This window comes from Carassius gibelio, chromosome B15 (genome assembly GCF_023724105.1).
Source record: "Carassius gibelio isolate Cgi1373 ecotype wild population from Czech Republic chromosome B15, carGib1.2-hapl.c, whole genome shotgun sequence".
Lineage (NCBI taxonomy): Eukaryota > Metazoa > Chordata > Actinopteri > Cypriniformes > Cyprinidae > Carassius > Carassius gibelio.
The window spans coordinates 4,307,048-4,319,529 of NC_068410.1; the positions used below are offsets into that span (position 1 = coordinate 4,307,048).

The 12,482-nt window shown below is 38.7% G+C and overlaps 1 protein-coding gene across 3 annotated transcripts in view; it reads left to right on the plus strand.

Moving 5' to 3' along the window:
- Positions 1-3,172, plus strand: part of LOC127972959 (tripartite motif-containing protein 16) — a 60,012-nt gene extending 56,840 nt beyond the window's left edge. For 2 of the 3 annotated variants that reach the window (XM_052576996.1, XM_052576997.1), the window contains exons 3-8: positions 228-809; positions 893-988; positions 1,273-1,506; positions 1,610-1,763; positions 1,873-1,932; positions 2,146-3,172. In XM_052576996.1, coding sequence (XP_052432956.1) covers positions 249-809; positions 893-988; positions 1,273-1,506; positions 1,610-1,763; positions 1,873-1,932; positions 2,146-2,690 — 1,650 coding nt within the window. In that variant the 5' untranslated portion in view covers positions 228-248 and the 3' untranslated portion in view covers positions 2,691-3,172. Of the gene's footprint in view, positions 1-207; positions 810-892; positions 989-1,272; positions 1,507-1,609; positions 1,764-1,872; positions 1,933-2,145 lie in introns of all 3 variants that reach the window. The other variant, XM_052576995.1, reaches the window with a different exon arrangement.
- Positions 3,173-12,482: the final 9,310 nt, after the last annotated feature.

The window sequence follows — 12,482 nt, forward strand, 5'->3', positions numbered from 1 at the left end:
GGGGCTAAAAAAAGAGCATTCAGTCATTGAATGCTTGTCAATAATTATATGTTAGTCTGTATGATGTATGTTTATTCTTTTGGTTGCAAGTGAAGCATGTCATATTATTGTTATATACCCAAAACTGTAAGCAAATTGTAGATTTGTAGACATACTCTTTCATTCATTATTTACATGTGGATTTATGTTCTCTTTCTTTACTTCTAGCAGAGCAGTTTCTATTAAAGGTATAAAGTATCTGCAAAGAAATGGCTGAATCTGCAGCGAGTCGGTATGAGGATCAGTTCATCTGTTCAGTGTGTTTGGATCGGCTGAAGGAGCCGGTGACGATTCCCTGTGGACACAGTTACTGTATGAGCTGTATTACTGACTGCTGGGAGCAGAAGGAGCAGGAGCCGCAGTACAGCTGTCCCCAATGCAGAGAGAGCTTCAGTCAGAGACCTCTCCTGAAGAAGAACACTCTGATAGCGGAGATGATGGAGACGCTGCAGAAGACGTCTCTACAAACGGCTGCTGTGGACTGTGATGTTTGCACTACAGAGAAGAGCAGAGCTGTAAAGACCTGTCTGCAGTGCTTGGCTTCCTTCTGTCAAACTCACCTGCAGCTTCACTATCAATCTCCTGCGTTTATGAAGCACAAACTAGTCCAAGCCTCCAGAAACATTCAGGAGAACATCTGCCTCAGTCATAAAAAACCTCTGGATATTTTCTGTCAGGATGACAGTAAATACATTTGTTACTTGTGTATGATTGACAGTCATAAAAACCACAATGTGGTGTCTGTGGAGTCAGAATGGATAAGTAAAAAGGTACCAAAACTACCAAAATGGAAAGGAGTTAATGTCTATTTTTGGGTGTTTTTTCATTATTTTTTTTATGTTAACATCCTCAGAAAGAGTTAAAGAAGATAACAGTGGCATGTCAAAAGCTGATACAGGAGCGAGAGAGAGGGCAGAAAGATCTCAGTGAAGCTGTGAAGCTCCTGAAAGTATGTTTCTTTAAGCACTCTTTGAACACATATTTTAAACTTAATAAAGGTAAATGGTAACCACCTGCTTTCAAGATTTAAAAAAGTGCCTTTTTGTAGCTGGAAAGACATTAGTTTGCTATTTGACTAAACTGGAACAGAAACATCATGCATTTTGAATGAGGATTTGAGAATTTATAAAAAAAAATATTTGCTCACATAAAATTGCATTATTTTGGCTGTTGTGCTAAATCGAGACATGATCATATGATGCATGATTACAGTTTTTTTTTTGTGTCCTCCAGAGTTCAGCAGAAGAGGCCGTGGAGGACATTGAGAAGGTCTTCACTGAGCTCATCTGCTCTCTGGAGAAGAAACGCTCTGAGATTAAAGAGCAGATCAGAGATCAGGAGAAGACTGAGATAGATCGAGCAGAGAAACTTCACAAACATCTGGATCAAGAGCTGACTGAACTCAGAAAAACACAAGCAGAGATTGAGAAACTTCTGAACACTGATGATCAGATCCATTGTCTGAAGGTAATGATGCGGTAATATCGATAATTTGTGAATGAAACACTTTAAAACTCATTTTATGGTTCGGAAAATATCTTTTGTGTTTGAATTATGGGTCTCATTTCAGAGCTGTCAGTCTGTGTGTGTTTTACCCACATTGGAAGACATTCCCAGCTTCACTCAACACACTCATCTGTCTTTTAAAGACATTTCAGTCTCAGCATTCAGAGAAGTTTTGCAGGATGTCTGTTACCAGCAGACAGCCAGACTATTTCGAGAAGGTCTCAATTTTAAAAATAAATATTTTAAAAATTGTGTTGCTTCATTCATAAAATTCGAGATTTAATTCACAAACTAATCATTTGATTGTATTTCTTGTCTCATCTTTAGTGTCAAATGTCCATGTTGCAGAGTCTCCAGAACCTAATTCTCTTAATGAATTTTTGCAGTGTAAGTTATATTTTTATACTTAGTTTTTTTTCACAGTTTCTGAATGATGATAATAATAATAATAATAATATTTAATAACCATTTGTATTATCTTTTAAAAATGTATCTGTTTATTGTCATCAATAACATTGATATTAAATTGTGTTATTTTGTTTGGAGGGTTGGTGGGTAGAAGTTTATTTGAATATTTATTTGTCCCCCCATTTTCATTAGATTTCTGTGAACTGCAACTGGATCCAAACACTGCACATAAAACACTCATCCTGTCAGAAGGGAACAGAAAAGCATTGTATTCAGATGATGTCCAGCCATATCCTGATCATCCAGAGCGATTTGATAAATATATGAATGTCCTTTGTAGAGAGGGTTTGTGCGGTCGCTGTTACTGGGAGGTTGAGTGCCGTGGGAACGACTGGTCCGTAGCAGTTTCCTACAGAGGAATTAGTCGCAAAGGAAAAACGGATAATTGCAGACTGGGGTTTAATAATAAGTCCTGGAGACTGACCCACTGTCGACAGATTTTCTATTTCAGGCATGATACAGAGCATGTCCTTATTCATGATGTCCGCTCCTCTAGAATAGGAGTGTATCTGGATCACAGAGCAGGAACTCTGTCCTTCTACAGCGTCTCTGACACAATGACTCTCCTACACAGAGTCCAGACCACATTCACTGAACCCCTCTACCCTGCATTTGGGGTCGCAGATGGTTCTGTCAGGATCATAGAGCAGAGGGGAACTGTCAAAGACCGGAAGTAAATGACAAACTAGGTGTAAACTACCATGTGTATTCTTCTATCCTGTATGATAAAGCCAAGACTAAGTTTAAAACAAAATATGTCAAATTTAACTTGTCAAACCCTCGTGTTTTAAATTGTATTTCATTTGGCATTATATCTGAGTAATTATCTCTGTGTTTGTGTGTGTGACCGCTAAATTTTCCATGAATTTTGATTTATTTTGGGGAGTACCGTGGTTTGTGAAGAAGTGAGTCAGAGCACAGCCACATTAGTTTCCACTAACTGCTATAACCTACAACTGTCTCACATATTTACATATTCATTACTGCAAAGTCTGAATAAAATTCTAAACTCAGCTACACCTTTTAATGTGAAGATAAGACAATAACACAATGATTTCTATATAGGGCTATATATCATTAAGTGTTTGTGTATCCCTTGCGGCATGAGGAACTTGTTGTTTGTTTTTGAAAGGGATCATATAAAATAATATAAATATACCTATTTTTTATTGTCTTTTCATTTATTCATTTGTATAATACCCTGCATTGACAAATTTTTAGGGCATATAAATGCATACGTCGTACATTATAGACTGCATTATTTTGAATATCAATTGCATACAATGAATATGGCAGGATCCAGTTCTCAAATGAGCCCCCCCCCCCCCCCCCCCCGCCTCTATTGAGCATGAATGTCATTTTGTGGCACTTTTCTATTCACTAAAGTATATACTTTTCTATATACTACGTTCATACTTCATATGTAAGAAATCTGTATAATTAACATGCAGCTGTGAATTTGCTCTTTACATATGACACATTGCTACAAAATAAAAAAAAATACTATGCAGTGTATACTATACCATGCAGTTGTGCATATAATTTTTCTGTTTACTAATGACTAGCCTACTCTCTGTGTACTGATTTACTGCTGTTGAAATCTTTAAACAGTCTGGTACACAACAGCATTCAGCTAGAAAAACAACATTTTTGTATAGCAGTAAGCAGTATCAACAAAAAAGTAGAACAAAAATTACATTTTTATAGGCCTATAACTAACATTTCCAATGTTGGACTACCTTGGTGAAAAACAGTTATTTTGACCAGTGCCTCATGCAATGACACATTTTTTGTCATTTTGATTTGTTTTTAAATATATATATATATATATATATATATATATATATATATATATATATATATATATATATATATACACTTTTACAGAATGTGTGTGTGTATGTGTGTCTGTGTCTGTTACCAGAAATGTCCAATAGGAAGCAGCAATACATTTTCAGGTTTGCCATGCAAATCAAACAGAACAAACAGAGGGAATGCACGGAAGAAAGGGTTTGCCAAATCTGTTTTACAGGGGAATACTTTTGATAAACCTTTATTCAGTCTGTTCATATATTGAATAGAGTGGAACTCTAAAAAATCCTCTTTGCATTTCACTACTTTTTCCTTTGTTTTGTATGCTATGAATAGTGTTGGCACTGTGGCAAATTTTTCATGTTCCTGTCTGCCAAAGCATAAATGTTATGTTTGTTAATTTAAGAATATTAAATACACCCTTACGAGAATCAACCATGTGGTTTTATTACAAATAAAACCAAAAAACCTTGGTTTCTGTGGTTAACCAGGTAACTACAAATTAAGCATGGTTTTGCTAAACTAAGTGTGTTAAAACTAAGTGTGTTAAAACTGTGAAATAGCAGGCACTGAAGATTAAAAATGTAAGTAAAATTCAATAAAATACGAACTTCTGAAACTTTGTATTAGGAGCACTTCATGTGTTCTTGTGAATCACTTGTATTCCTCAATTGTAAGTCACTCTGGATAAAAGCATCTGCTAAATGAATAAATGTAAATGTAAAATACCACAAGAATTGTGAAGGCATTTTTCTGTTAATATGGGGGACTGCAAATGTTTTGAATCATTTGAATCTTACATTTATGTATTTTTATTATTTGACTGAAAGCCCACTTATTAAGGAATGAACAAAAAAAAATACCCAAATTAAAAGTGACTGGATACAAATATTCCAAAACTAACAGGGCAGAGAGTGTTCCCCTGCTCGCCGTCTGCAGCGGGGAGCACCAATAGGGATTGAATTACTTGCGCTCTAAAGGGAGCAAAGAGCACTTTAGGAACTTAGCTGTGTCTCGGTTTCAAAATGACCTTGAAGTCAGTCACATGGGAAGTCGTGGCCTAGTGGTTATAGAGGTTGACTCCTAACCCTAGGGTTGTGGGCCCGAATCTCGGGCTGCCAATATCACAACTTAAGTGCCCTTGAGCACGGCACTGAACCCCCAACTGCCCCCGGGCGCCGCAACATAAATGGCTGCCCACTGCTCCGGGTGTGTGTTCATGGTTTGTGTGTGTTCACTGCTCTGTGTGTGCACTTTGGATGGGTTAAATGCAGAGCACAAATTCTGAGTATGGGTCACCATACTTGGCTGAATGTCAATTTCACTTGAACCCAAATTCAAGACACAAGGCGTGACACCAAAGCAAGGAGTAGGGTTGTTTTAAGCGGCAAGTCTGCTGAACTGAGCGGCTCAAATGGGGGCCTTTTTAGGGCCCTAGGACCATGGATAAATGCCAACATGGCACAGTCTGAGGATGAGGAGAATTGGCCGGCCTCGAGAGAATGATTCACCGAAATGCCCAGCATATATACTTTGAGTATGAATGAGGCGAACCCCTTATCCAGCAGCTCTTGCTGAAAAGTCAGCACGCAGGACACGTCACATGAAAACTGGTCCACTTGCCATGCAGATCACCAATTGAGGAATACTGACCATAGAGCCGTCTCGTAGCGGCTCCCTTGCCTCAAGAATGATGTGGCTTACTCTCTCTGGGAGCCTAAAAGACTCCTATCCAGGCACCAGAGCGGAGCTACTAAGAGAAGGGAGCATTTGGTTTCCTTGACTTGCCTGATGATCTGGGGAATCAGGGCAATAGGAGGAAACACATACAGGCAAGTCCTGGGCCAGTCGTGGGCCAGGGCATCTCTCTGTGTCAAGAAAAATGTTGGGGAATGAGAGTTGTCTTTCAAGGTGAAGAGGTCGACCTCTGCGCTCCCAAAGACTGCCGAAATTTGCTGTACCCTCTGAGGATGCAGCATCCAATCACACAGGGCTACCTTGCCTCTGGACAGCATGTCCACTCCCAGGTTCATCTTGCCCAGCACATTAAGTTCTTTCTGTGCCCAGATAAGGTGGCGATGAACCAATCTGTATAAGGTGTAATGGATATAGGTCTTGCTGTATGAACGGACCAGAACATGGTGGCTTTTGATGGCCAGAAGGAAGAAACTCAGGGCTAAGGAGACCGCCAACATATCGGGGTAGTTGATATGTAGGCATCGCTGCTGAGCTGTCCAGGAGCCCCACCTGGAGTTGGACGAATCTGTTGTGATCACCTTCCTTCTTAATGCCATGGGTTCTCCAGGGGGCCACAGCTTCGATACAGTGGTGGTCCAGCCTGACTGGAAATCTCTTCAACTGCCAAGTATGGGCCGGGACTCTGGCTTTTAGCCCAAATTGGAGGGGCTGCATGTGGAGTAGGCCATAAGGCCATAAGGCAGAGCAGCCTCTGAAAAACCCTCAGAGGGCATGTTGTCCTCAGTTTGAGGGAAGCAATCAATTGTTGAATCATTAGGGATCGATCTGGCAAGATCTATGCCCGCATTAGGGCGGAGTCTAGAACCGTTCCCAGAAAGACGGTTCGTCGTCTGGGCAACAACTAGCTCTTGCGTGGGTTGATGACCCACCCGAGGTGTTCTATGTGACTGAGCAGCAGCTCTTTGTGAGCGTTCAGTTCCCATTTTGATCTGGCTAGAACAAGCCAATCATCAATTCAATACGCGGATTCCCATCTGCCTGCGAGGCAGGAAGGACCGGTGCAAGCTGTTCAGATGTCTGACATCTAGAATGTGTCTGAGCCTGCCGTCTCTCTTTGGGATGAGGAAAAGGCCTGACTCGCTGTTCGCTGGGGAATTATTTCCACAGTTCCTTTTGCAACCTCCTGCTGGAAAACAAAAGCTTTTTTGTCCAGGAAAGAAGTTTGAACAATGGAATGGATGCCCAGGCCATATAATGGGAAGCAAGAGGTTTTATTTTCTTGAACGTGAGCTCACCTTGAAATATCAGGGAGTCTACGTTTGTATAAGGATTGCGAGAGGATGAATAATTAAATAAAATATTTGGGTACGCGCTGCACTTGCAGAAAGAGCATGAGCCATCAGCGAGTGCAGCCTCTGCATGGGCACAGCCGAGACAGGTGGCGCACTCACTGTGTCCATCTTCATCTTCAAGAATCCCTTGAATGAAAATTGCTCTTAGAGATTTGCTCTTTCGCTCCGAATGCTTGATGCCTGCAGTAATGCTTACATTCGCTGCTTCTTACACAGCTTCTTCTTTACAAAGAGTCAGCGAAGAGATGATCGTTGAAGGAGAATTATCTGATGTATGGCACGACGGACCGACTCATATAGATGTCAGCCCCGCCCCTTTTGGCGGGCTGAAGAGACATTTCTTGGTGCCGCTAAACAAATCAGGCTTCAGCAGAATGGAAAAAAGAGTGTAACAAATAACAAGAGTGAACATTCGAAAGGGAACAGATGTCAAGTTAGAAATAGGCACTATAGTATGCAATGTTTAATAAACAGCTGTTTTAATAAATTCTGCTGAGGTGAAATTCAGTGCAGTCCTGTATTGTGATGTGTGCAGAGATGTATAGTAACGAAGTAGAACTACTTCACTACTGTACTTAAGTACTAAAAGGCGGTATCTGTACTTTACTAGAGTATTATTTTTTTCTCCTACTTCCACTTTTACTTCGGTACATATTTTCGCTGAGTTTAATACTTTTACTCTGATATTTTTTTTATGTGCTGCATCGTTACTCGTTACAATTATAATAATGTTACGAATCATTCCATTACAAACCACTGCCAGAACTGTAGATGGCAGGTTTGATGAAGCTGGCACATCATTGAGCGAAACAAGCTTTTAAGAAGACTGCGTGTGCTGACTGAACTGCTGTGAAGAGAGAAATGAACACCGAGCCGAGACAGATAATGACTCGTTCACGAGTCAAGAACCGGTTGCATCGGTTCTCGGATGACCAGTAACGTTAGTTCTTTCTGACAGTTCGATTCAATAAACCAGTTGAAGAAAACAGTTCACTGATTCTTTTGCGCTCGATGCAATGGCGTCATTGGCGTTGACTGCACCTGGGCTCATAACATTAACACAGAATCAGTTCAGAATCAATCACCAAAAGAATCAGTTCGGTTCAGACGCTTTGTGTGTCGGTTTGCTTCACGCTAAATCACACATGCGCAGTATCATCAGCTCCTCGGTTCACGAATCGGACGCGTCTGACAGAAACGGTTCTTGACTCGTGAACGAGTTTATCTGGCTCGGCTCGGTGTTCATCTTCAGTTCTCTCTTCACAGCAGTTCAGTCAGTGTACTGTTTAAGTCAATGAATTACTCCCGGGATATTGGTTTGTTTTAACTCAGAGGGAGTTTCAGACACATTAAACAAGTTAACAGCTTAATTCATCTGTGGATTAATGCGCATTGGAGACGCAAACTGTTTAAAACGATTCAGTTCGATTTGGTGGACTGTTTCAAAAAGATCCGGTTACATCGAATGATTCGTTCGCGAACCAGATATCACAAACTGCTTTGTTTTTAACTGTCTTACAACAGACACGGAAGAGAAGACAATGCTGAATAAAGTCGTAGTTTTTGCTATGTTTGAACCAAAATGTATTTTCGATGCTTCAACAAATTCTAAATGACCCTCTGATGTCTTACCGGTTTGAAACAACATGAGGGTAAGTTATTAATATGACATCATTTTGCAAATTGGGCTAACTAACCCTAGTAACCGTTTTTTGTTTACAAGAAGTTACAGTCAAAGGAATTGTGATTGTCCTTTAGGTTAATCATTTGAAATAGTAAAAACAATATGTTCAAACTTTTGACTACTTTCTTTAATAGCTACATAACACAATACTTCTACTTTTACTTTCAGTACTTGAGTAGTAAATTTTAAAATAGACTACTTGCAATACTTAAGTACAAAAAATGTTGAATACTTTGGTACTTCTACTTAAGTGTGGTGCTTAAAGAGCACTTCAACTTCTACTCAAGTCACTTTTTTGATAGAGTACTTGTACTTTTACTCAAGTATGGGTCTCTAATACTTTATACATCTCTGGATGTGTGTTGTATCGTGACTTTGCTGGTGATACACAGACCTAATGTGAATGCATACTTCACATCTGCATCCGGCCTTCTTATGGGAAACAATTATATCATATACAGTATGATGAATATGGTATGCTGTTTTACAGTGTTTTCACTCTGATCTCAAATGAGATCAGTGTTGGGAAGGTTACTTTGGAAATGTAATAGGTTACAGATTACAAGTTACCCTGTTTAAAATGTAATAGTAGTGTAACTTTTTCAATTACTTTATTAAAGTAATGTAACTAATTACTTTTGAGTACTTTTTGATTACTTTTCTAAATTTGTGAACATTATAATAAATAAAAGCATATATATCAACTCAAATACAGTTATCTAATAAGCATGTGTCATATGCTGTTTAATAAACTCCTGAAACATTGTTGTTTTTTTGTTTTTTTTTAAACTGCTGTCTCTTTATATATGATATGATGATAGTTTTCTCAAAATAAGTAAAATGCATGAAGTGACAGAGCAGTTCTAGAAATTATGTGTATGTACTCGTGTACTCATATATTGAGACGGCAGAGGTTGAGAACACTGCGAGCTTCAGTAGGCCTATGTGTAGTAAATGAAACTGCATGTCTTTGCCATTAATTTACAGTAGGGGCAGACTGGGGAAAAAAAAAACAGAATGGAAAATTCAAACTCATACAAACAAATTCATGGACAATACTATTTTTTGTATGGACCTGACATAAAAAAGGTTTAAATCTTTAATATGGGGACATGTCAAATAATTAAAAGTTCTCTCCTGAACGGCACCTTCACTTCCATTTTTCTCTTCAGTCTCATTATTTTGCCCCGTTATCCTTCTTAATACTCAAGATTGAACAAAACTGTACTTTACAATACAATACTCTACAATACTACAATATATTTATAGAAAAATCCTAATACTGTACACGAGTCATGTTTTTCCCTTACAAAAATTTACCATGCTTTTATTAGCCTATATAAAAGTACAATAACCTTGTATGGTTTTTTGTTTTGCAAATGGATTCGTATTTATTTTTAAATAAATAAATTTGTAAAATAATTTAAAATTTTTGTTTACCACAGTTAAACAATAGTAACTATTTTCACTGGATTTATAGTAAAATAATAAAATGTTAATTTTCGCAAGGGTTGTGTCAAAAAAGCATCTTTACAGATTAAACTGACCTGAAACCCTGAACAGTAGTTCTGCTTCTCTGATCCAGCTGTGCGCTTCCACAGTCCACTCTTTTATCTCTCTTTCTTCGCTTTGATTACTCGGAGTCTGATCCAAACCGTTTGGCGGAGGCGCGGAGAGCGCGCGAGTCACGACTAACAGATTTATTAGAGATTTAATTATCAAATGGCGGATTCGCAAATGATCGCTTTAGTACATTCGGCAGGCAATTATACAATAATGATATTAAAATATTGGGACAAGTTGAGGAAGACTGAGGAAGCTGGCAGGCCACCGGGAATTGTCCCGGTTCTCCCGGTGTCCAGTCTGCGCGTGATTTCAACTGACACGCAGAACGTGCAGGAGTCATATATTTCATTTTGGGGGCTTGATATTCACAGACACCAGTCCATGTCATGTTTTGATTCAAGTGTACTGACCTACTTTTGATTTAGTCATCCAAAATGTGGCATATTCCGTCCGCGTTAGGCATTCCATTTTTCTGACTGGATTCTACGAACCAGACTGTGTTTCCGCATCCCGGAAATTATTAGGGCGTATGTCTTAGAATAGTCAGTGCAATTTGGGAAAGAAATCCGTTAAATCTGTATGTGGATGTGTGTAAATATTCAAATGTAATCCCCTTTGTAATCGTTAAAAAAATCATAAGTAGCTGTAATTTAATTACTGATTTTTTCTTAGTAACTGTAACTAATTACAGTTACATTAATTTTGTAATTAAATTACGTAACGCCGTTACATGTAACTAGTTACTCCCCAACACTGAATGAGATGCATAAATGGAGCTAACCTGGATGTCCTTTTGTGGCAATTTTCTGTTGTGTGTGTGCGTGTGTGTTTGTGTGTGTGTGTGTGTGTGTGTGTGTTTCACCAATAGGTGGCAGTAATACACTGAAGCGTTTTCAAGTTTGCCACACAAATACAAAAGAACAAACGGAGGATCCTACAGCAGAGGATTCACAGAAGAGTTGCCAAGTCCGCGATTTTTCCGGAATACTTTTAAACTGTTCCGCGGACTGTAGTTCTTGAAAGTACGCAAAACAAAGTGATATTCCGGAAAACTATTTCGACTGGTAAAAACAGCGGTAAGCCAAAACAAAACGAAACCATTGCGTATAGGCTAATATTGATTAGCAATTCGGCTGGTTTTGTTCGCACATCTGGCAACCCACCAGCTAAAGCTAGAAGTGATGTTTTAAACGTTCGTGAAAGAAGGAGTGATGTGAAATATTTTTGTCTGATGTGAGAGATGATGTCAATTTACAGAATTTATGAATATTAATCAGCTCGAGAACTGAAATCCGAGTGTAATTAAACGCAGTATGTGACCCGGTGTATTTCTAATTTTCACAGGCACGTCTGTATCATTGCGAATGTTTCTTTTAAAGGTTTAATTTTTGTGTTGCATAAATGTACATTCTCTGAACTCTAAACTACCAGAGCACTGAATTATCATTTATTTTGATATTTTATATTGAGTGAGTCTTTAAAATGAAAGTAATCCGGTGTAAATTGGTTATGAATTTGGTAGATCTGGTGTCCATCCCACAACAGTCCACCAATGAAGGGTAGCAATATTCCCATCATCCTGTCAGAAGAGGTACTCAAGCTCTGTAACATACTATGTTGACATGAGTGATCCAGAAACATCCAGAATGATTTACAAAGATACTGAGGAACAAACAGGTTGGTGTCTGTTCTTGAGTCTTTATTACTGACAGATGAGAAACAAAAAGGTAAAAGCTTAAGTTCACCAGATCAGTGAAATAAAAAGCAATATATCAGTGATAAATGATACAGAAAATGCATCAAAACTGTAGCAGATGTCATCCACACTTTGTATTATCAACGAAATGACAGAACTACCCTTTTGCACTTAAAAAAATCTGATACTTACAGACGTACTGTTGCTTTCTGTGCTTAAATCAGCTTCACTTGAACTATTTTTAACTATTTAAAATGTTTATTTTAGATCAGATGGAGGTGAAACAGCAAAAACAAGAACTAAATAAAGAGGGGGAGCATTGTAACTTCAAAACTCAAAGAAGAAAATTAAGAACCTGCTCACAGTGCGGAAAGAGTTTCAGACTTAAATCAGGTCTCAGTAATCATATGTGGCACCACTCTAGAGAAAAGCCATTTAACTGTGATACGTGTGGTAAAAAATATGCCTCGATATCAAATCTAAAAGTTCACCTGAAACTTCATTCGGATGAAAAACCTTATATGTGTTCTGTCTGTGGAAAGAGTTTCTCTCGGCTTAACTGTTGTAATCAGCATCAGAAAACACATGATGAAGTGAGAGATCACGTGTGTTGTGAGTGTGGGAAGAGCTTTACTACAGTTGGACAGCTGAAGCAGCATCA